Source organism: Protopterus annectens, chromosome 11.part0, assembly GCF_019279795.1.
Source record: "Protopterus annectens isolate FY-2018-M chromosome 11.part0, PAN1.0, whole genome shotgun sequence".
Classification (NCBI taxonomy): Eukaryota; Metazoa; Chordata; order Ceratodontiformes; family Protopteridae; genus Protopterus; species Protopterus annectens.
The window spans coordinates 757,307,600-757,333,693 of record NC_056745.1 but is presented as its reverse complement, the minus strand read 5'-3'; the positions used below and the strand labels follow the sequence as shown (position 1 = coordinate 757,333,693).

The 26,094-nt window shown below is 40.9% G+C and overlaps 1 protein-coding gene across 4 annotated transcripts in view; it reads right to left on the bottom strand.

Annotated features, from left to right (window-relative positions):
• ERGIC2 (ERGIC and golgi 2) overlaps positions 1 to 26,094 on the bottom strand; it is a 646,362-nt gene that overhangs the window by 202,722 nt on the left and 417,546 nt on the right. For all 4 annotated transcript variants that reach the window (XM_044088198.1, XM_044088197.1, XM_044088200.1 and 1 more), the window contains exon 11: positions 1,772 to 1,869. In XM_044088198.1, coding sequence (XP_043944133.1) covers positions 1,772 to 1,869 — 98 coding nt within the window. The remainder of the gene's footprint in view (positions 1 to 1,771; positions 1,870 to 26,094) is intronic.

Below are 26,094 nucleotides of genomic sequence, written 5' to 3'. Positions count from 1 at the left end.
GTTTGTTTTCTTTTTAATGTACGTCTGCCTACGTCTTATGTGATCATTTAATAAAAGTATTTTAAAAACATCTGCACTGTATGTTTCTTAGTCTGCCCTGCTTTGTTTCCTATACCCTCCTTTCCTACCCACTCTTAATCCTTATTACCCTTCTTAACTGAATGAAGAGCAGACACCTGTCCTATCCCAATAAAGTATACTGTTCTTCCACTCTTGACCTATTTTCCCTTCATGTTGTTCTCCTACGAGTTCCTCCCCTTTCAATGGATGAAATGACTGGCCACTTTGCTGTGGTGCCACTGGATGTGTTGCAGCTATGGGGTGCTTACTTGAGCACGTGAACATGTACTCCCCTGGGCACACCACCTGTCTGACACTTTTCCTCGAGTCACATGACTGTGCACAGCTCAGTAATTCCAGCAGCACAGTTATTGCCATCATCATGGCTGCAAAATACTATGTAGTCCTATTCCCGGCATGATGCTGGCTATGCTGGCACAAATGCACCGAAAAGTTGTGTTAGGCTGGGTCATGGTAAATTCTTTGCACTACTTAATGCTGCACAATGAAGTTATGCGTCAATCTGAATATGACCCCCACAGTTGGTTGACCAATCACTTCTTACAACAAAAAGAAATGAAACATGGTGTTTGTTGCTCCTCCTTTTAGGAGATCAGTGCATGAGATGGGCAAGCAAGTCTGCTAAAGATCTGGAAGTTGAACCACAAATAACAGACATTTACAATGAGCTAAATCCAATGGATAAGGATTTATACTCCAGCAGTGATGGCCACAATGAACATCAGAGGATCCACAGTAGCCTCTTCTAGGCAGGTTAACTGCCCTGAATTAGTTAGAACAATTTCTGGGGTAATGCCATGATAGACAACAAGCACTCTTCCATAGTTGCCCCATCTCTGAAATAACACCAATGCTAAATTTAAAATGACAACAAATGTTTTATATTAGCGTAGATATATGATAATGTTGAAATCCTCAGTATACGGCTTAGACAAACACACACATGCATAAATGTACTCAAAGAAAGAAACAGTTTAGCTTCTTTTAAAGAAGAACACACAGAGTGTGACTACTGAGCATTCATTTCTAATACTCACTCTACCCTAATTAGAATCAGAGGGACTGTCTCCATAAGCAGTGGGAGCAAGGCGCAGTACCAGTCCATTGCATGATGTATGACCCGTGCATATCTATACATAAAGATATACAAATGTATACATATACATATATTTGTATACACACACAAACACAAAACTTATGGACAATCTCTAAGACTACTGATTCACTTACCTGTTTGTAAGTTAGAGCAACGTGAGACTGCAGTAAAAACACAGCAGATTACATAAAGAAGGCAACACAGCAGGGGACCAAACTAGAGAACCAGGATCTTTGAGACAACAATGCTGAATGCCACAGTGTTAAGCGTTAAATACAGCTAGACTATTACCTCACTACTGGATGTTGCTGGCATATTTTACAAAAGGTTTTAAAGCTCAGCATGGAAAAGAATCATCTGAAACTAAGTTACCTTTTGTAGGCAACTGATCTTACATTCTGCAAAGGTCATACAGGATACAAGAAAGAGAACAACAAAGACTCTTTCCACATAAAGATCTACCTGTATATGACAGCATAAAACATTACAGTGACAGTGTAAGCTGCTATACAACTGCATCACTGCATAATGCACAAATTTTTCATACCAGAGTTTCTATTCTCTAAGCACTTCATTAATCTGTATTACACTTACCCTTTCTGTAACGGAATACTGATGTGTGTCCGCTGAGATTTTATATGTGTCGAGTTTTGTTGGCACAACTGTGATAAAATACTGGAACATGTGATTATCTGAAACAAAACAGAACCAAACTGCTCAGCATCACATTACAAAATTAAATATGACCAGCTTTCTCAACCAAATGCATTTCAAAATACAGATTTTCTGATTTCGTCCTAAGCGATACAGTAAAATAAACACATTAAAGTTATACAGAGAAAATATAGTTTATAAGTAACGTAAATCTTAATGAAGATAGGGACTAAGGTAAAACATGCAGGAAGAAAAAAATGGTTGTGCATTCAAAGGTAACCAAAGGTAAATTTAACATATACGTTTTTACCATATCAGCTGATCTACAAGGAGACCCTCCTTGATTGGTCAATGGCTGTGTTCTTCCCATCTTCAACTCACAACTCAGCTAATCTTTCCTCATTAGCTTCCAAACTCAGGGACCACCTTAACCCAGAGTTGCCACATGTAATGATGCCAAAGTGCTAGATGCTCTTAGTCCTTTGACCTACCACTTCACCCCAAACACTAGTAGGTGCAGTTTCAGCATACCAAGGCATAATAACAGATATGACGCCTACACTGTTAACACATAATTGACAAATGGAGATTAACTATTTAATTACTATTAACTACAGAAGTGCAATATACTCAAAACAAACTCCCCAAATCTTCAAGTCCCAGTATGTTTTTACATATATTGTCTCTACTGCTGCAGTGGAGTTGTGCAAGACATTTTTTATGCTTTAAAGGGCCTGTAACTGTGGAGGCATGGATGGTTGCAGGGGTCTTGACACCCAACAGAAATGATTTGACATTCATGAAACCCACAGTTTCATTGGGTTTGCTCTTTTATGAATATTAACTGATTTAGTTTGGCGTCAAGAGGCTGTGCTTCAGGGTACTGTAATATATCCTAAACAAGCACTTATTTACCTAACTTACAAGGAGATCAACAGCCAAGGATGAATGAAGGAGCCGTTCAAGCACAGGGGGGTGATGACAGATTATATGGGAACAGTCAAGACATGCCTTTCTATACATTACTGATTTGGTAGAAAGACATCTGTTGCACTTCAGTTACAGTCTTAGATGGGTGAATGACAGGTTCAAATCCTAATTAGTAGCCACCAGGATGGAAGAAAGATAGAAAAAAACAAGAATAATGGTTCAAATGGCTGGAGTTGCAGTCAAGATAACAATGCTTCCCACTTCAGTGGGGTAAAGGGATGAACCCTGACAATGGTCCAGGTGACCCTACATCAATCAGGAGCTCAAGCGACTGACAAAGCAGCAGGAAGGGCTGGGCATTACCACCCCAGGGTGGGTGGGCAGACCTGTGGCTGTTTCCTGTGTCAATCTCTTGTAGATGTTGGAGACAATGCATCAATAGGCATGTCCAGAAGAGGGGAATGGGGTGAAGAAATGGTGAGCTACAACAGAGGTGGGGCGATATGCTCCATGTCTGCAGTGCACACCTACCCCTCAGACATACTACAAGGTCTGGAGAATGGAGGAGCGAGTAACAAAGGACAGGCCAATAAACAAAACAAACAAACAAAAAAAAACGGACAGATGTTTACCAGTGTGGCACCCCCAGAATGTCCTTAGGATCCTTACTGGCCCCAACAAAACTTGTGGGCATTACACTTGGGTAGATTGGAGTGCAGGCAGACCCATCAAGGATATGGGACACTGGGATAGCTGTCCAAATGAAGGGGAAAAAAAAACTGATAATAACGCTTGGTGGATGTATGCACTGGCAACCAAGTAAGAAAAACTACTGCAGGAAGAAGCAATGGAAGCAGTCATGCCATTAGTAGGCCTTTAAAAAGAGTTTCTTCCAATTGGTGGTTTGCTACCTGTTGGCCAATATACTGCAGACAACAATCCACTTTAAAGTTTTGCTTGGCTAATGACTGCCCTTCCCTCCATGGAACAAAGTAGATGAAAAACAGTTTAGTCTTTCCAACCCTCAAATACCTGCTTATGGAAAAACCCGTGACAGCAGCAGCACCCATCTAGGATATGCAGTGTATCATGGATTCCTCGGCCTCAAGCTCCTACCCTGACAGAGAAAACAGGGAGAAGAATGCACTAATGCAGGTAAGATTCAAAACTCCCACTTGGGAGGAGTTAGGCTTGTTCTTAAAAGGAAACAGATCCTTGTAAAAGAGATACAGCTCCTTACAACTGAAGGCCTACAGCATCACCATCCTGTGGACAAGCAGGATGAAGATGTAAATCAATAGCATCATTCACTACCTGTATTCTGTCTTCTGAATATTTTTTACAATGAACATATCATTTTTCCATCCTGCCACCATGACATAATCCTGCACAGTGTCGTGTATCCTATTTACATCCCAAACACTCATTTACTTTAATATACATATTGCTCTTCTATCATAATACTTATCAGTCCCTATTCTATCTGATAATAACTGCAATAACTTTGACAACTAATAAAGTTGTGCATACAGTCAACTTAGTCTCAACAATGGTCTCCACTTTCAAATATTCTACTATTGGACATTCACTTTTCTGTCAACTTCTCCAGTCATTTTTTTTGAACAAGAAACATATTTATTAAATTATCACGTATGACATAAGCAATCTTACATTTATATAAATGAAAATAAACCAAGCTGACAATTTTAGTTGCAAACATTACATATTACAAACCATGCTGACACAACCGTACATGCAAACATTATACATCACTTATAATGTATTCAGTCTTTGTTGGTCAAACATTACGTAGCTTATTCAAATCGTTCCTTCTCTTAAATATTGTTCCACCTCTGCATATATTGATCCCACAATTCCCATTTTTTGTACGTAATTTGCTCCTACCCTTTTCTAAAGATCCCAATTTTAGTTTTATTTCTGTTACTATCTTCGTTGCTACTAGAAACACTGTTTAGACTAACTTCCATATTCTAGTAACTGCTTTTCTGGCAGTCACTATAATTAGACTCAGCAAGGCCTTACTATGTCTACGCAATTCCAGTTCTGTACCACAGCTCATCATTTCTTTAGTTACACCAATCTGCTCACCCAGTATCTCTGACTGAGCAGTCTGCAGGGAATCTTTAAAGCCTGTCAACTCATTACACTCCCAGAAAATATGTTCCCAGTTTCTTCCTCATCACATCTCCAACATTTTTGCTGACTTTCTGAGGAAAAATTCTTTGGAGTCTACTTGGAGTATAAAAATACCTATGCAAACACTTCCAAGCAAAGATCCTAAATCTTCTAAACTTTGTTGCATACTGGGAGACATGCATACATAACCCCCCCCCCATTGTTTCTTTGTGAATTGCTTATCCAGTCTCTCTTCCCAACCCTTTCTAACCTCCCCTGACTGATTCTTATAATTATGCAGTATTTTAAATGCTCTACTACTTATTCCTTTCTTAAAAGCCACTTCTGTTCTAGATTCTACTAAAAACTTTACCAGTGCTGGTCTTTCATTTCTGATCCCCTATGTCTTTCTCTTTGCCTATACTGATACCAATCCTTGCTAGGGAAGAAAATCTCTAACTTGCAGTCCAAATAAGTTCTTGGTGCCTCCCTATTACCTTTCCCCCTCCAGTTATTTGCGCCCAATACCTTGGTTCCTTTCCCAGATTTCTTCAATAAATTCCAGCCCCTCTTGCCTATTGTCGGTATCCCTAATTGCAGTCATCCCTACTGGCAGAATCTCCTTTCTCCATTCCTGATTTGGGTTAGTTCTTAGAATATTTTGTTACTTATAAATATAATATTCTGTATGACTATTGATATTCTCCTTAAAGGTCTGAATCCAAAATCCCAGTCTCTCCTTGTTTCTTTCGCTTCCCCCGTTTCATAATTATCTCTTTTCACCATGAATTATAGTTTTCTGCTTGTGCTATGTATGGGAGCCTTAACTATGTTGTTCTGAAATACCCCTCCGAATTGGGTAGTACCAGTCTGCTTTTTTCTGTTGGAAGAAAAAGCATATCCCACTTGACTCTTGCCGTCTTTCCCCCAGATAAAATAATTCAGCTCTTTATTAATTGCTATCTACAGCTTCTCTTCTAGTTGATAAAAATATGTCTGACCTATGTAAAAGACTAAGGGGTGTAAAAACATTTTAACTGCTTGTGTCTTACTACTGATATCTATATAAGTTTCCATTTTCTCAGTTTTTGCATTATCTTTTGTTTAGTCTCTTTCCACATACCCTTAGCTGCCACACCGGACTAATTTTTAATCCATACCCTTAAATATTTCATTTTACCATGTTCTCATAAATAGGGATATTGCTGAATCAATTTGTGCGTGGGTACTTAATTTAAAGCTATTGCCTTTGTTTTAGCTTCATTAATTTTGTATCCCTAAAAGATCTGAAACCGTCTCAAAATGTTCCACAACAGTGTAATGTCCCTTTTCTGGATTTGTTGGGTATGAAATAATATCTGCAAATAGAGACAACTTTTCTTGACTACCATACCAATTATATCCTTGAGTTTAATATAATGCAAGTAACAAGGGGGAGAGAGGACACCCCTGCCTGGTTCCTTTGCTCTAGCAGAAATCATCAGAGAGAACCCCACCCACTTTAATATTTGCCTCCACTCCGTCATATAGCCTCATAATCAACCTTATAATTTTATCAGGGAATGCAAATGCTCCCACTGCTCTGCTCATAAGTCCCAGCCTACTCTATTAAATGCTTTCTCTTTATCAAGACCCACCAACAACAGTAGTAATTTCTTACATTCTGCTTCCTTCTAGATCAGTATTCTGTTAATGTTGTCAAATGTTTGCCTTCCCTCCACAACATCACACTGCTGCATACCTATCAAATTAGGCATCACACTTGCCATTCTTTTAGCCACTACAGACAAACACTTTGTAACTGTGGTTTAGTATTGAGATGGGTCCATATGAAGCTGGATCGGATGGATCTTTACCCTCTTTAGGTATTACAGCTACCACTGCTTTCTTCCAGGATGGTGGTACTTCTCCTCTTAAAATAGAGTTAAACAAAACATTCCAGATCTTTATTGTTTTTTTTCCCTCCTAGCTTCCAAACTTCTACAGGAATACCATCTATTCCTTGGGACTTTCCTGTAGATTGGGTATACATCACCATAATATCTCATATTGACTTCTTCAGTCATTATCCTATACTTTTATCCTATGCCGCTTTATTGCTCACTAATGATTACACATTAACTACTTTGATACATCCATTACTGCAAAACTTGAAAATGCGTTGCACAATGTATGCAATTTTTATGGTGTGAACAGTTGAGAATATATATTAATTGGTTGGCACTTAGTCAATCCTATTTTTTCATTTCTCTTGTTACTCTTGACCTTGTCATTTGGTCCTAGTAGTGAATGAAAAAGGTTTTGGTACCAGCTCTCTTCCCTGGTTAAATTATTTATTTATTTATTTATTTATTTATTTATTTAAATTTGTTGACCGGGAGTGTCCGATTGGACGTAGGTCCATTTTCAGCGGAGGCCCGGGGAGAAAAGCTCAACAGTAAAATAGACAGTAGTTACATTGGATTACATAGCGATTAACAGTTTAACATAGCAATTACTTACAACATATTTACAGATGAAGAACATAGTATATCAGTAGACAACTAGAATCTTTATCTGTGAAGTACATAACAGACATTGACAAACGTTACAATGAGAAGTTCCTGCTGTATAATAAGTTCTAGGCTTATGAGCATCTGAGCTTGCTATAATCAAGGTAGTTAGTGGAGTGGAAAGAAAGGTAGTGGCTGGATGGGGTGGATGATATTAGAGTGGGAGTTGCAAGGGCATAGCCAGCATGTTTTTAGGTGCGCTTTTAGTAAAGTTTTGAAGTGGGTGCATGATGGTACGGAGGTAATTGTGGGTGGGAGTGAGTTCCATAATTTGGCTATGGCGCAAGAGAATAGTACTTCACCAGCAGAGTTATTGGCTTTAGTGATCTGCAAGTGATTTTTGTTGCTGGATCTTAGTGGTCTGGTGGTGCGACAGGGTTGGAGTAGATTCTGGAGGGATGGGATATTTAGTGGATGGTTTACTAGTTTGTGGGAGTGTGAGAGTTGATACCACTGAAGTAGGTAAGGGAGTTCAAGCCAGCCCAGTTCAGCAAGTGAGAGACAGTGGTGACTACGGTAGGATGCCCCTGTGGCAAATTTGATGATTTTGTTGTAGCAGGTCTCTAGCTTGTTTAGATCACATTGCCTTAGGTTGGTATATATTGGAGAGGCATAAAGTAGGGCGGAGATAAGGTGGGAATTTGCTATTGAAATCTTTGCTGCTTTGGTGAGAAATTGCTTATTTCTGTATAACGCTCCTAGTTTTTTGTGGACTTTTTTTATGGTCATGGATGTGTGAATGTCAAATTTTAGTTTATTGTCTATTTCCACTCCTAGCAATTTGGTGTGTTCAGTTGGGTATATAGTGGTGTTGTCTTTTGCTGTGATGTTAAAGTGAGAGTTGTTTTGAGTAATGTTTGGTGGGTTGGAAGAGGAGTAGTTTAGTTTTGTTTGGGCTGAGTATTAATTGGTCATCGGATAACCATGTTTCAACAGAGGAAAAGGTTTTCTGTGTGACTTTTTGCAGTTTGGGTAGGGACCGGGCTGAGCAGATGATGGTCAAGTCATCTGCGTATTGTATGAGTGTGCCATGTTTGGTGGCAGAGGCTAGATTATTGGTGTAAACAGAGAAGAGTAGGGGTCCAAGGATGGATCCTTGGGGAACCCCTATGGAGACGGGTAGTTGGGGAGATATGTCATTCTGCCATACAAAGGATTGTTGGCGGTCAGAGAGGTAACTCTGAAACCAGTTGGTGACTGATTGTGAGAAGGATAGGTTATTGAGGACAGAGATAAGTTGTTTGTGTGGGACCATGTCAAATGCTTTAGATTGGTCTAGGAAAGTAGCAGAGGAGAGACAGCCATTGTTTTTATGCTGAAGGATAGTGTTAGTAAAGGAGAGTAAGGCAGTGGTGGTGCTATGGTTTGGTCGGAAACCATGCTGAGTACTGGAAAGGAGGTTGTTAATAAGGAGGTAGTCTGAGACCTGAGAGTGTATGCATCTCTCTAGTATTTTGGAGAGTGGAGAGAGAATAGCTATGGGGTGGTAACTGGTTAGTTCTGCGGATGACAGAATGACAGACAAATAAGTAAATAAACAAGATGAAGGTGACAGCCATCACAAAAATGGCTTTCCACGAAACAAGCCCAGTCTTACAGATAAAATCTCATACAGGAATTTTATTTTATTTTTTTTCAAAGATGGGAGAAGATAGGAACTGTATGACCAGCCTGTGCTGGGCCACATTCCCATTCCTAGCGAGTTGACATATACACAAAAAGAAGGTGACTGCATGGACGTGGAGGCAAATTGGGACAGGAATTAAGTATTGAGACCAATTACTAGAGCATGGAGAAATAGTGAGCTGGGCAAAAGGTACAGACAAGACACTCACTAAGAGAGGCCTGTATTTATACTTTCAGAATTTAAAGCCAGAGAAGACCAAAACAATGTAGGAAGTAACAATTAAAGAAACATTAGATTTAATACAGTAGGTAGTAAGTAATGAAAGTCGACCAGAAACTATAAAGGGAAGTTATATCAAGGTTGTACAAAGCAATCCAAGAACTGCAAGTGGCCAAAGTAGATAAAATTATATTAGGGTGGGAGACAGCAACAGGGAAGGATATAACTGGGGCTGAATGGTTAGAAATCTGTATGATGTCAAAGTCAGCAATAAACAATAGGAAATTCCGTATTTTTGCATGGAAGTGCCTTCACAAATATTTTTATACCCCTTCAGGAATAAAGATGATGTTCCAAATGGCTGATAGACACTGATTTCTATTTTGCTCTACATCACATCTCCAACAGATTCACATTTTTTGGAAATGTGAAGGACTGACAGATATCAAGAATGAATTAACAGCCTTAAAGAAAGAATTGCTGGGCACTAATCAGGAATTATGGTAAGACAAGTATGTGCTGGGATATAGTTTGGGGAGAGAAAAGGTTAGAAGTGAAAGCGAATTGATGTGGGTAGTTATGTTGCAAGCGAAAAAAGCCATAACCCAAAAATGGAAATACACCCATCATAGAATAAGTAATAAGACTAGTGACAAGAGTGAAGATGAAGAGTGAGTTATGAACAAGATGGCTAAAGGTGATATTCAGTTCTCAATGGTGTAGGTGGACAGATAAAGAACAGGTGAGTAGGGGGTTATTACAGAGAAACAGAGTAAGTGACACTAAACACACATTCCTCTCGGTTACCACTGGGAAATAATAGCAACCTTTTGTTTTTATTCCATGCAAGACGCTGTCCGGTTCGATTCACAGCTAGAGCGTCTTCTGCGTGGAGACATGCATGAATGGGTGTACCTTCTTGAAGGTTGTGCGTCAGTGCTGGTAACTCGGCACGTAAAACTCAACTACCAATCATTAGCGGACCGGAGTTCCGCTGTGGCGACCCCTAACCGGGAAAAGCCGAAAGATACAACAACATTCCTTGTACTTTGTGATCTACCACACTCTGGTGGCACAGTTTCAAACCATTTTGTGATTTAGTATTTTATACAGCTTAGCTCCACACAGTTTTATTTACAAAGCTGACAACTGCCCTGCTTTTAGTCTTATTCTCCATTTCTACCACCCTAACAGATCACTTCAGTCTAATGAACAATGATAGCATCTTACCATATATAAACCCCACAAATCCTTTAGCCAAAGCTTCTACTCATACTTGGTTGCTAAAAATAGAATTATATACCTTTGCAAATAAGATCCATTTCTAACGCCTCCAACTTCTAACACCAAACATCAGCTAAGTAAGAATTGGCCCTGTTCTTACACTTCCCCAAGCTGGACTAGTCCCTCCCTTGTCTCCCTTAGATAAAGGGCAAATATATGTCTGCCTAGGTTATGTTATCTAGTCATCTTAGCTCCAAAGGTGTACACTTGCATATAATGTCATCTATGAATTATTTAACTGTGGATGATGTTCTTTTTGTCAACTTAACCATGTCCAAATATTTGCACTCTGTATACACAACTTCACACTGACAAACTTAAATTCAAAGGGTGGATCTTTACCTAGTTAATGCATAGTTCTGTATTGGGTTTTGTTTGTTTGTGTCTTTCGGCTTTTCCCGGTTTTGTAATATCTTTTATTTATTTGTAACAATATTATGTCAATGTGAAGCTTTTCACCTCAGGCCACCTTTGATAATGGGACATAATCCCAGTAAACAAATGACAAATAAATATTGTTAGCAGTTCTGGAGACTATACAACTAAAAGGCATCCAGGAGGGGTGCTCATTTTAACTTGAAGCTAAGAAAGTATTTTTCACAGGAAGAGTTGTGAGCCTTTGGAAAAAGCTGTGCAAGTCTGTGGTGGGTTGCGACACAACAGAAGCTTTCAAGACAGCATATGGAAGAGAGAGACAGCTGCTCTCACTATCTAACAGTAACATTAGTGGCAGAAGGCAGAAGCTACACATTACATGCAATCAAATGGGCTCAGTATACAAACTTTCTCTCTGCTATCATGTGTAATGGAAATATACAACATTCAGAAAACAGAGAAGACAGACAATACCAATTAGCAAAGAAAAAAGCAGGAAAGGCAGTAGGAAAAGCAAAAAGAAAAAATGTGAAACAAAGGAAGACAATTTAATTGGAAATTACAACTTCTACAAATACACAATGAAACACACACACACACACACACACACACACACACACACACACACACACACACACACACAAAATGACAGATGGTGAACCAACGCAAAATGGTAGAGTAAGAAAAGAATGCCAGAAAAAACAACTCTACTAAATGAATGCTTCTGTTCACTACCCACAAAAGGAAAGGGAGATTTTTTCCAAATTAAGTCAGTAGAAGTGTCCAAAAGAATGGGGAAAAACACAATCCTGTCACAAGAGTTCTGTCCTCCATAATCTAAAACGGCATGAAGCAATGTGCTCTTATGGCACTTTCCCTTTTATCCTTAGAAAAATAAGAAAATGAAGTACATTCTTCCACCTTAATTGCTTCTCTGCTGGACATTTCTTCTACACCAGTCAAAATATGGAATTTTTCAGAAAAAAATGTAAAAGTAGTAGAAGTAATAATAACATTATTAATATTAATATTAATATTACTAACAATAATGTGCAATCAGTAATAGTAGGAATAATGACAATAAAAATGACTATCAGTAATAGTAGGAATAATGACAATAATAATGACGATAATAATAATGATGATGACAATAGTAACAATGATAATAATGATAACAACAATAATAGAAATAATAACAATAGCAGCAGCAACAACTTATTTATGAAACAGGTAAACCTGATGAACACACAGGTGATCCAGGAGCAATGACTGCTTAATTGACTTGTTCAGAGTCAAACAGTAGATAGACAGACACAGTGGGAATCAAGCCCCAAGCTGCTGCAGGGTCAATGTCTAACAACACAGTTTTAAACATCTATGCTAACCTGCAAAACAAATGCACAAGCAGCACAACAGTACATACTCTTTAGGGCCAACCAATTTGCTTCCATGCCACCAGAAAGTACCTTCCTGCAAATCAAGAAATGACTTATGATTTAACAAGACACAAACAAAAAAACGTATCTTGGACTTACTGGGAATTGCAAAGGTAGTACTGGCAGAAGACCACTCATCTGTAGAAGGATGTGCATCCCTGATTTACTGGGGGGCGGGGGCCTCTGCTACATCCCAACTAATGCAGTAAACATGCACCCATAAAATTCAGCATGTAGGGCCTTTCTTTAAGGGTCCTAATTTTCGTACAATTCCAAACAGTATCATCACTGATAAGTAAAGCAGCTAGGCTACATTTGAAAAAATGATCTCCCAAATGTGGCATGGCTCCTTTGGTTATATTTGAAACAAAGATGCTTGGTGAAGGTATACACCAAAGAACAAACAGCTGTGACACAGAAGGCCACAACTGAGGCAGTCTATTAGCAGGCACTAAAGGAAGCCATTCTGCAGGTCAAGTGGGCATTGGCTGCAGCATTTTCCAAAAGGTGGTTAAGCAGACCATTGACAAAAAATGCAGCTATTTCTCCTTGGCAGGTGCGAGGCCTTCATTCCCTCCCTGCAGTAAGGATGGTTCATATTCGTAAAGTCACACATCTGTTACAGGCAATACTGGAGATGCAAATGTATGTTTCTTCAAAGGAGAACAAAAATGTGAAAAGCCATTCAGGAAATGTTTCAGCAGATGATACTGGGCCACAAGGTCATGGGATTGTATATAAAATAGTGCAAATATGCACTTTTGGCTATGGAATAAACCAAGTCTAAGTTATGAAAGTGCTCAAAGTATGGAAAGTTTACCTAGAAGTGGGCAAACTAGATAGGGTACCACTCTGTTGAAACTGAAAACCATTTTCACTTGGTGGTGTACCCCTGCCAACTGTATGGTTTCCTGTCAGCACCAATCACTTCTGAATCCCTATCAGCACATTTGGTGGAGTAATGGAGTCTACATCAGGAGCCAAGTCTGGGGGTAGAGGCAGCTATGCCCTCTCATCCATGGAACACTTAACTAGTATTATGTTTTCTGACATTGTAGGCTTTAAGGCCAGAAACCAAACCTCTCTCAGTGAGCCCCAACAGTTTGGTGAGAATGAGTTTTGGCCATTCTTTCATGAATTTTGCAAGGAGACATAAAATTGGTAAGAATGTGTAAAAAAAAACTGTTAACACAAGGAACACACCCACTGCTGCCCCTCTCCTGTACTGTTGTGATAAGCTGAAGAGAAGAATCATGTCCATATGAGAGAAAAAAATGTTAACCACTGGAATGCCCCACCTTTAGAAAATCATAAGGAGTCAGTTACTGAATCCATAGCTTCTGGAAAAGACTGAAGACTGGTCTCATTGCAGCTGTCAGTCTCTTTACCTCCCTGGGAACGTGAACTGCTAAGAGAAGGCTGCACTCTCAATATCCAAGTAAAAGACACACATTATCCTGCATATTGCACCCCACTTGTTTAGGCACCAAAAAAATGGAATGGATGTCTAACAACATGCGAAAAGGCAAGGAAGCAGCTACGTCTTTAAGGCTTTCAGAATGACTTCCTGCTCTAACTACCAAATAGCTGATGTGGAGTCCCCTTCTCCAGGGAGGGGGATCATACACCCTATAACAACTGGGCTCCCCTAGCAAGCAGTAAACTCAGTCAACATGGCCTGTGACCAGCTCAGCTGCAGAAAGAAAAAGCTCCACAAAAAAATGGTGGTGAATATCCACCACTCTACAGCTGCACCCTGTGTCCAACAACAAAAATGTGCCCATGAATGGGTGGTGGCTCACAATTCACTGAAATCTCAAAGATCAGCATCCAGAAGTGTGCAAACGGTATCAATAAGACTGCAGCTGCCATGAAGCCCAGAAGGAGCAAGAGTCAGAGAGCCCTGACTCTGTACTCTACCTTCAAAAAGGATGCAAAGGAACAGGACTTCCTGGGCCCTCTACAAAAATAGAAATTTCTGAAACTAAAGACTGTCCACCTTTGTCCTAACAGACAACTTCCACTGTGCCTGACATGGGTGGAATTCATCCAATTTATTAGCAATGTAGTCTTTAAATAGACACTAAATGTGGCTGAGCCTCACTTAGGCACGCTTTCAACCACCGATTTCTCTAGAACTGTGAACCACATGAAAAGCAAATCATTGTAGCTATTTTAGTCTTATTAAAGCTATACAACCCATACCCAAAATCACTTTTTAAAACTATACATAAACAAATGATTGTATATTACACTGCACTGATTATAATGAATTAACTAAATCTACACTAACTGTGCCTTGAGACTTTTACTTCAGCAGCAGACTCTTCACACATTCAAGGACATTTTAATAAAATAAAAAGCGAGTCTCAGGACTGAAATATTTCAAGTCTGAAACAGTACATTTTTCTAGCTTCTATGGTCTATTTTTATCTGAAATACTTGACAAAACTTACAACGGACATTTGATCCTATTTTTGGGATGGTTCTTGCACTGTCCATATGTTCAATCAACTCGCCCAACAGTGAGTCACTCTTCAGTTTTTCAAAATGAAGAACAACTCAAAAAAGCTCAATAAAAACATCTTTGGAGGGTCAGGACTCTCTTCACCCTCCTTGTGGGAGACTTTGTCCACCCAACCTTACCAACTTTTACATACCAACTCTACAATTGGGAAAAGTGCGGTGTTGGCTTGCTGCATACAAATCTGTGAAGTTTCAACAAACAACGACCTAACAAAATCAAAGAAAAGAGGTCACCTACTGGGGATGCCTCATCAAAGTATAGGCATGTCCAGCTCTTGCTATACTACAGCTTTTCTTAGAGGCATGACTTCAGGAGTCTGTGTGAGTGTGTGTGTGTGTGTGTGTGTGTGTGTGTGTGTGTGTGTGTGTGTGTGTGTGTATCTATATTATATATATATATATATATATATATATATATATATATATATATATACATACATATATATATACACACACACACATGTAAATATATCTATATCTATATATCTACACATCTATATGTATATATATATATGTGTGTGTGTGTGTGTGTGTGTGTGTGTGTGTGTGTGTGTCTCATTGTAGCTCTCGACTGGCTTTGCCTCTTCTGGTTGCTTATTTTCCTAGGACTTCAACTTTAACTTCAAAATATTTGTCTTATACAAATCTCCTCAAACCTTTGCAAACAGCTCTCTATCTACAAAAAACTAAACCATCCACTTCAGTTTTACGATGCAGACTTTCCTATGACTTCTGAACTCTTAACACTCAACACTTTCAGTCTGTAAATCTCTGAAATCTTCTGAAATTACTATCACAACAGTATTGCTGTATCTGGAAATTTTGGGTCAGTAATTCCTTTACTCTGTGCTGATTAATAGGAACCAGCAATTGATAAAATTGGTAAATTGATCTTTAACTCTCTGGCAATTAAAAAGTACAGTTGTGTACACTTACCATAAATGTAGATGTTAGAGTGTATCCACTGTTGCAGTCATCACATTTGGGTTATCTGCTTGCAGTAGCCCTCAGTCGGCCTGATTAACACTGCGTCGGTTGCTGTCCCTTCTTCCGTGACATCAGGTCATCAGGGGTATAAAACATGCAGCCGACGCGATTACATCAGTTTTTCTTGCCTCAGATGTCAGGTGCCCCCCTAATGGGAAGCAATTAAATCTATAAATATACAAGGTTATACCTCCAACAAAAATGCAAATACACCAAAAAGCTTTTGAGCATAGTAAAGGAGATTAGAGGTATAGCCAAAAGAAGTAAGGGGGCTGGAGGGAGGGTAACCAGTGCAACAGTGAATACACTCGGACATCTACATTTATGGTAACTGTACACAACTGTACTATGTTCTTCGTGTTTCACTGCTGCAGTCATCCCATTTGGGTAGACTCCCAAAGCTAAGGACGGGAGGAGGAATTTAGATAGCATTAGGACCAGCTATAAGGCCCTGCAAGACTGCAGTGGCAAAGCCCGCTCTGGATTTAGAGAAAATTGGCCGATGGTAATGCTTGGTGAAAGTATGTACAGAACTCCAGGTAGCCGCTTCTAGGATGTCCCTGGTAAGGACGCCTCTGAGAAAGGCTGTACAGGTAGATGCAGCCCTGGTTGAGTGGGGTCTGATCCCCTGTGGGATAGGTTTTCCATGGTGCTTGTAGCAGAAATGAATGCAATGGCCTATCCATTTGGAAATGGTTTGCTTTGAAATAGCCTTCCCTTCTGCCCCTGCAGCAAATGCCACCAGCAGTTGTTCAGATTTCCTTTGAGGTTTAGTCCTGTCCAAGTAGAATCTAAGTTGTCTGTGCACATCTAAGGAGCGCAGTATCCTTTCCCCTTTGTTCTGTGGATTAGGAAAGAAGGTTGGCAAATGAATGTACTGATTAAGGGCCACACTGGATGCCACCTTGGGCATGAAGGAGGGATTGGTCCTGAGGGGCACCCTGTCCGCATGAAAGATGATGAAAGGCTCCACTGCCATAAGGGCCTGTAATTCAGACACCCTTCTTGCTGAAGTGATTGCTAAAAGCAAAGCTGTTTTCCAAGAAAGGAATTTTAAGTCTGCATTACCAGCTGGCTCGAAAGGAGGAAGAGTGAGTTTCTCCAATACAAAGTTAAGGTCCCAAGCTGGAGTTGGAGCTCTCCTGGGTGGTCGTAAATTTTTGGCCCCTCTAAGGAACTCAAGCAGTGGATGAGAGAAGAGGGGAGGTTCTGTGTTATAATGAGCTGAAATGGTTGAGGCGTGAATTTTGATGGAGGAGAAAGACAGGCCTTTGTGAAGCATCTCAGTTAAGTATTGTAAAATCTGAGGTAAATTGGGCACTGCTGTGCTCATCCCTTGAGATTGGTTCCAGGCACAGAATTGTTTCCATTTTTCAGCATAAGATTTTCTAGTACTAGGCCTCCTTGCCTCTAAAATGATATCCATCACTGGTTTACTGAGGGTTGGTAAAGGATAGATTAGGTAATTAGCCAGGCTGCTAGGTTCAGTGTTTGAAGCTGAGGGTACAGAATCCGGTTCTCCTGCTGAGACAATAGGGTAAGAGTCTGAGGCAGGTGCCATGGGGCCAACGGTGACACACTGTGCAAGAGGGGGTAACACCAGTGTTGGCATGGCCAGTCTGGTGCAATCAAAATCATCCTTGGTTTGTCTTGCCTGATCTTTAGTAGTACTTTGGAGAGCAGAGGCAGAGGAGGAAAGGCATAAACTGAAAGTTTTTTCCAGCTGAAGGACAGAGCATCCACTTTCCAAGCTTGTTTGTGGGGTGTCCATGTGCAAAATTTGTCCAATTGATAGTTCTGGGGGGAGGCAAATAGGTCTATATCTGGACTCCCCCATTTGCTTGTCAACATGTTGAAAATCCGTGGTTCCAGTTTCCACTTGCGTGGGTCCATGAGGTTTCTGCTTAGTTCGTCTGCCAGTGTATTTAGTTTTCCTGGCAGGAATTGAGCTTGTAGATGCACCTGGTAGCTCAGGGCTGTGTTCCACAATGCCATGGCTAGTCTGCATAGGGGGTAAGAATGTGTACCCCCCCCCCCTGCTTGTTTATGTACCACATAACAGTGGTGTTGCCCGTCTTTACCATTAATTGTCCTGGAAGAATGTGGTCCCTGAAGGCTGTCAGAGCATTCTGTACAGCTAACATTTCTTTTTGATTGACATGCAGGTGCATTTGACTTGGGTTCCATTTGCCCTGAATGCACCTCCCTGCCAGGTGAGCCCCCATGCATAGTCTGATGCATCTGTTGTTAGGATTTGGGTGGCAGAGGGCAGTGTGAATGGTAGTCCCTTGCTTTGGTGGCAGGCCTCTGCCCACCAAAGGAACTCTAGGTGTAGGCAAGGTATGATAGGAATCATTGCTTCTAGATCTTGAGAATGTTGACACCATAGGCTTTTTAGATATCATTGTAGTTTCCTCATATGCAGTCTTGCATATGGAATTAGAAGAATGTAGGAAGCCATGAACCCCAAGGCTTGTAGTATTTGCCTTGCAGATAGCAGGGTTTTTGTGGCCACTTGTTTGAAGTAGGTTGTCAAATGAATTTGTTTCTCTGGCGTGAGGAAAGCCATCTGGGAAGTTGTATTCAAGCTTGCTTCCAGGAATATAATTTGTTGACAGGTGTGATTTCTTTTCATTTATGGTGTACCCCAGACAAGTTAGCACCCTTTGTACAAAAGCCAGATGATTCAAAAGTATGCCCTGGCTTTCTGCCTGAATTAGACAATCGTCCAGGTATGGATATATTTGAATATTTCTTTGACTGTAAAATGCAATAACTGCAGCTAGGCACTTTGTGAATACCCTGGGCACAGTAGATAAGCCAAAGGGCAATGCAGAGAACTGATAGTGCGTGTAGCCTGCTTTGAAGCGTAGGTATCTTCTGCAAGATTCCCTGATTGGGATGTGCAGGTATGCTTCCTTTAAATCTAGTGTTGCCAACCAGGCGTCTTTGCCTAGCATAAGGAGTAATTGGCGAAGAGTCAGCATCTTGAATTTTGAAATCTCCAAAAAGGTGTTTAGAGTAGACAGGTCCAGGATAAAATGCCATGAACTGTCTTTTCTGGGTACCAGGAAAAGTCTCGAGTAGAAACCTTGTCTTTTTTCCTCTTCTGATACCAATTGAATAGCTCCCATGCTTAAGAGAAAAAAGTACTTACTTTTGGGCCTCTGCCCACTGATTTGGGGGTAGGTCTGGCCACCCGCTTGGTGTTGGTAACGTGTGGAAGTGAAATCTGTATCCCTGGCACACTATATTTAAAACCTATTTGTCCTGGTAATGAGTTCCCAGTTCTTTGCATGAAGAGCAATCTTTCCCCCCAAAGAGGCGGTCAGTTGAGAAGTGCTTGGAAGTTTTAAAAAGAAATCATTGAGACAGTTTACCATAAGGGGGAGTTTTATTATTCCCAGATTTGGAAGTGGAGGCCCCCCGCTGCTTAGTCCTGTGTGTACCCTGGGACTGAAGCCTGGGAGCTCTGCTGGATCTGGGTTTGGACTGAGAAGGTCTGGAAGAGGCAGGAAAGGACCAATTCTTGGAAGGCCAATGCCTACTAAACCTTGGAGGTTGTACTTGCAAAAAATCTTTAACAGTTTGCATAGATTTAGCTTTTTCCTCCATCTTTTTAAGAACTTCTTCTGCCTTGTTGCCAGACAGGCAGTCCTGGTTTAAGGAAGCATCCAGTAATTTTGTTTTAACATGATCTGGCAAGGATTGCTCCTTAAGTCAAGCATGCCTTCTAAGTACAGACCCAGTCACAGCAGCCCTGCAAGATCCCTCTAGTGAATCAAAACCACATTGCAAAGTATGTTTTCCAACTTGTTCAGCTGAATGCAGTAAATCCTGTAAATCCTTATTTTCAGCACAATCAGGAATCAACATAATTTTCTGTTTAAGCAATCCTATAATCTGCTGCTGATACTTTAACATATGAGACTGTCAGTTTAAGGCCCCAATGGTATGGTGTATACCTTTTTACCCCATCTATCCAGCGCCCTGGAGTCTCTATCAGAGGGGATAGGATTTTTGGCAGTAGTAGCTTTAATGCCCTTGGGTCCCTGGGAAATGGTCTCAGAATCCACAGTAGGATTTTTAAAAAGGAACTTGTGAGAGTCAGGGACCCTACAATATCGATCAGGTTTTCTGGGAGCAGGAGGTAAAGAGTCGGGGGCCAAGCTAGATTCCGAAAAGACATCATCAACCATGTCTAGTACAGAAGGTATGGCTAAAGGCCTGTGCTGGGGCAGGAGTAAGAAATCCTTAAGCCTCTTTTTAGAATCAGAGAAATCCTGACTTTCCCAATGAAAATGCTCCCTGAGAGTATGCAAGGTTTCACCAAAAGAGAAATCATCTTGGGGGGGGGGGGGGGGGAGCAGAGGGAATAGAGTCCTCAGCATCAGAATCCTCATAAGCAGATAAGGGTAAATCCTGGCCATCAGAGGAAACAGAAAATTCAGAATCCTGGTCAGAAGTATCATAAGCAAACTCAGTCCTAGGTCTCTTAGAGGGGGAAGGCTGGCTTCTCCTGAATAAAACAAGAAAGACGGTCACGGCAGCAATAGAGTAAACACCAACGATTTATTAAAACAACTTGAAGCGCTTTTCGTTTGCTGGATACGCAAACTTCATCAGAAGTTAAAAAAACTATAGGTACAACACCCATTTATAAAAACTCATTCAAAGAACATTCAAAAAACAGCGGGACAATCAGGCCAATTATTACCTGCTTACACCTAATTTGCTTAAAGTGATACACAAAGCTAAAACAGTAAAAAAACTCCAGTATTCTGACACAAACTTAAACATGAATTCTCAATGTGTCAACTTGGAGAAGTCAAGCCTATTATATAAAGCTCAGTGGGCATAAAAATACAATGGAGATGAACATTAAAGTGTTGTGTTACACATAAACAACCAAACAACATAGGCATATTAACTAATACCTTAAAGGTTGAAAATTAACTTTAGACACTGGGCAGATTTGGAAACTGGTTTAATTGTAACTCAAAACTAGTAGTTTATTTGGCCAAATGTGTATGCTGCCCTTTTTTATAGGCAAGACAGAGCGTAGACTCTGTGATAGAATGTATGAACACCTTTATGCCATATGTCGTAATAAAATGGAAATGCCTTGGTCAAACACATTCATTTAAATGTTGACCACAAATTTAAATTCATGGTCATAGATCAAGTGTTTCAAGATATTAGAGGTGGTCCTACAACCCTTAAATTGGAAGAGCTTGAGCTTTCCTGGCAAATCAAACTCAGTGCATATAATGCTCCAGGTCTCAATGAGACTTGCTCCATTAGTAGCATTCTTAAATTGAGGAGCTTGCAAAGATGATGTCTCATATTGGTTTAATGCTTGAAGTCTGATCCAGTTTCCAAATTTGCCCTGGGTGTTGTACCTATAGTTTTTTTTACTTCTGATGAAGTTTGCATATCCAGCAAACGAGAAGCGCTTCAAGTTGTTTTAATAAATCACTGGTGTTTACTCTACTGCTGCCATGACCATTTTTCTTGGTTTTCATTAGTTCATTTTGCTGTTGAGTTTCTCCTGATTAAAGTAATAAGGTCTTCAGCCATTTTTATAATTTGTTTTTTAGGTATAGAGGCCTGACCATGCGGTCTGGGTGTCAGTTTTCTAGGCATGGTTCGAGATTTAGGCCTTGAAGAAGAAGATGGCGTCGGTTTAATACGCATGTCAGTAGGCCTGAATACACCCTCAGAAGCCGGTGCCTGCACAGCAGCTCCGAACCCACCCAAGGTAGAGACATCCGCAGGTTCCACAGTTGAAGCATCTCGTGGCATACCGGACTCCGAATGGGTCTCAGTAGAGGCCTGCGAATCTGAAGTAGCGGGTATCAGGGGCTGTGAAAGCACCTCACTGAGTACCGGTGAACTGGCGACTGGCTTATGAGAAGCGTCGTCGGCAGCTTTGGACCTAGGCGGCCTGTCTCTGTCTTTATCTTTGCGTTTTTTCGGAATGTCGGTAGTCGGGTGGCTTACCGAAGACATATCAGGATAACTGAACAGAGCACCAAAATATTTATTAGCGAAAATATACTGACGATGGATAGTTCATGGTTTAAATAAGGCACAAAACTGACAGCGAGGTACGTCGTGGTCAGGGCCTAGGCAAGGAATACAGTACGAATGAAAATCTTTATGAGGTATTTGTTTTCCACAAGTAATGCAATTATTTACTTTTACTGACATCGGTTTAGAGCAAGAAAAAGTTTCCCCAATGGGATACTTAGCTTTTAGCTGAAGACTTCGGTTCTGAAACTCGAAAATGAAAATTACAGGAGTTGGCCGACCAGCACGTGCGAAATGCTTCTGCATCGGGCACCGCACGGCAAGACTGACTGACGTAATGGCGTCGGCAGAATTTTTTATACCCCTGACGACCTGACGTCATGGAAGAAGGGACAGCAACCAACGCAGGACCCAAGACTTTGTTAATCAGGCTGACTGAAGGCTACTGCAAGTAGATAACCCAAATGTCATGACTGCAACAGTGAAACACGAAGAACATCTGTTGTGAGACATTCACTTTTTGCAATGGAGTATTTCAATATTCCAAAATTGTGAGGTGACAAGCAACACATCTTTTTCACTCTTTCTTAAGAATCTTTACAGTTTAAAACGTTCTGACCATATGTCCACTGGACTGTGGATAGTGTATGCTTGAATTCCAACATGCACACAAAGCTTCTGAATTCCTAACCATTACCAGATATGACAACAATGGGTATCTCCCGTCTTGAGAATATTCTTATTTTTTTTTCTGTATAACTTTGAACCAATGCTTATCTACCATCAAGACTCCATTTGATCAGATATTTCAGTGCCTTGGTGAGGGGGCATCAACCCTGCAGCCACAAGGATGGTATGTGCTATCACATTCATCGTGACAATGATAATTTCCTTCATGGCCTAACCACATCCCTGGAGATGATGAACATCTATGTCATTGCAAGGGCTGCCTACACATGTCCACACATGACTGCTCACCCACATGCACGGCAACCACTGGCTTGAGTGGTTATGCCCACATTTTCCTGGCAATAGCTCCCTGCATCATGACAGGCTTCTGCTCTCCAGCTGAGATCCTGTTATCAGTGCAGTGTCAGAAGGTACACCCATCCTCCCCACCTGTGCTATCAAGCCCCCGCCCGACATTCTAACCGAATATGTAACAAAGGAAAAACAACTGTTTTTTTTAACTTACAAAGTCTTCTTTAAGTGCTGTTGCACTCTGGATGCAAGTTGCATACATTTGGGCAATTACAACACTGAAGAATAGGAATCCATAACACAGAAAAACACAGCACCTGTGACATGTCAATTTGGTAGCATGTAGCTACAGTGATACTCATTTTTGGCATAGCTAATAAAGTTGAGTAATGCTGGATGAGCTTTGTTGCTTCGAGTGGATGAGGAGTCTGTTTTAGAGCAGTCATTTCCTCTACAAGATATACTTCTCCCTCCAAACCACTCTGTTAATTTTGCAAAAGAGGTTTAGGTTCCTGGACAGAGTATACCTGATATTATTTGACTTGCAGATGTGAAGTCAGTCCATCAGTAAAGGGTCAGAAGGGTGCCTTCTATGCTCGACACAGGTCACCTCTTTGCAGTTTGTAAGAGACCGAATATAGTGTTAGGGCTTTGAGACAGTCCAAACAGGACATACTGTACAGGCCTAGTATCCTTTTCCTAAGTTATCTCTGTGGGCATTTCAGTTGTTACACGTGCCTGGATAGATACATGCCAAAGGGGGCATTATACTCAATGACTGGCCTAATGACGGCTGAGTAAAAGGGAACAATGACATTGATGATCTAGATGCAATCCCCTTCTTAATGAGCTATGCAGTGTAGAAGAACTTTCTTACCACAGTGGACACATGCTGGTCAAAAGTTAGGTCTCTCGCCACATAAGCTCTCAAATCTCAATCTACTGTGTGAACTCTTAGGTGTGTGTGTTGTCATTGCGGTAGTTCCCCACAGGAGTCAATTTTCCAAAAAAGATGATAATGCATTTTTTGGAAATTAGCTTTAGTCCATCTGTCTGGCACCAGTTATTTGTTTGGGACAAGCTGAGTCTTTTGGGGATTCGATAATGTCTCTTAGCTTGCAGTTATCTGCAAACTAACTTAGCCAGAGCCCTTTGGTACTGGCTTTTATTTCTGAAAAATAGGTGCTGAACAGAAGAGCTCCCAACAATCAACACTGGGGGGACTCCGTTGGTGACTGGTCTTTTTGTGGAGATTGCTTCCCCTGTTTTTATCTCCTGAACTCTGTGAGTTACTTAGCAAATCCAGTGGCTGAAAAGGGGGTTTATTCCTAGTTTAAGCATTTCTACTATGCCTAAGTGGAAGACTGCATCAAAAACTTTGGCAAGGTCGAGATAAGTGACATGTACCATTTTACCTTGGTGACCTTTTAAAAAAAATCTTCTAGGTTAAGTAGCAAGACTCACCTTCAACAAATCAAAACTGAGATGGATCCAGTGTTTGGAGGTTCCCTATGTCCTTATTGATTAATTTCATGATAACTCTTTCCATGGCTTTACATACAAGGCTGGTAGGACTTTCGGATCTGTAACTGCCTTGGTCCACGGAAAGTCCCGTATACAAAGGAATAAGAAGTTATGTACCTACCATAACGTTCCATGTTAGTTGTCTTCTTCTCGCCTTCTTTCTTGCTGGATGGGTTCAGAGCCGATCCTCGGCTCTGACTCGGCCTTTTACTAAAGCTCGAGAGCTATTTACTGGCTCGAGGCCTCCACATATCCCACAATGCTAGGCGTCAGATACCCAGATCTGGTTTGGCAGAGCTAACACCATAGAAAAGGAATTTTTAAGGACACCTGTCCAAACTACTAGGTTTACCTACAGTACTAAAAACAGAGGAGGACGTAACTTAGATAAGACTCAGCCAGAGGAAGAAGGTCTCAAAAGGGATTCTTCTCGGTCTGTCCAAGCTAGGGGGAGGGTGGGACGCAAGAAAGAAGGCGAGAAGAAGACAACTAACATGGAACGTTATGGTAGGTACATAACTTTTTAATGTTAAGTTGTCTATCTCGCCTTCATTCTTGCTGGATGGGACAGCGTCCCTAGCACCTTAGCCCTGGGTGGCTCATCGGAACAGACTCTTGAGCACAGTGGAACCAAAATCAGCTCGACTCCTGGAGGCCATATCCAACTTATAATGTGAAATGAAAGTATGAGGAGTGGCCCATGTGGCTGCAGCGCAAATAGGTTCCATTGGTAGTTTTGCTTGAAACACTACCGATGTAGCTAACGCTCTGGTGGAATGAGCTTTTGGTTTTGTAGGGAGTTCTTTATGTCTCAGTTGATAAATCAAAGTAATAATAGAGGCCAACCACCTGGATAAGGTTACTTTATAAACTGGCAGGCCCTGCTTGCCCTCAGCATAGGACAGGAAGAGTTGGTCCGATTTTCTTGTTTGTTTAGTCCTATCCAAATAAAAATGTAATTGCCTGTGAACGTCCAGTTGGTGTAACTTTTGTTCAGCTCTGTTCAAATAGTTAGGAAAAAAGACAGGTAGATCAATAGCCTGATTCAGGTTTGTCTTGGAAGGTATTTTGGGCAGAAAGGAAGGATTAGTCCTGTGAGAAACTCTATCCTTGTGAAACACAAGATAAGGAGGATGAATACAGAGGGCTTGAAGTTCCGACACTCTCCTAGCTGAGGTGATGGCTACTAAAAAGAGAGTCTTCCAGGAGAGTAATTTTAAGGAACAGGAGGCCGCAAAAGGAGGAAGAATCAAGGAAGCTAATATCAGGTTTAAATCCCATGGAGGCAGGGGATCTCTGACCGGGGCTTAAGTAAACTAGTCCCTTTAAGAAAGGCCTTGCAAAGTTTGTGGGACATGATGCTGGTTTCTGACAGGCCAGAGTGGAAATTTGCGATAGCAGCCAATTGGACCCTAATGGTGGCAGATGAGGAACCTGCTCGAAAATATTCTGCTAAAAAATCTAGAACGTGATGGACAGGGGCTGTAAAGGGGTCTATATTTCTAGCCTCCACCCAGAAAGAGAAACATTTCCACTTACTAGCATAAGTCTTCCTGGTAGTAGATTTGTGTGAAGAAAGGATGATTTCACACACTGGCTGAGAAATATGTGGAAGCCTGCTTAAGGTTGGAGGTGGAGCAACCAAGCTGTGAG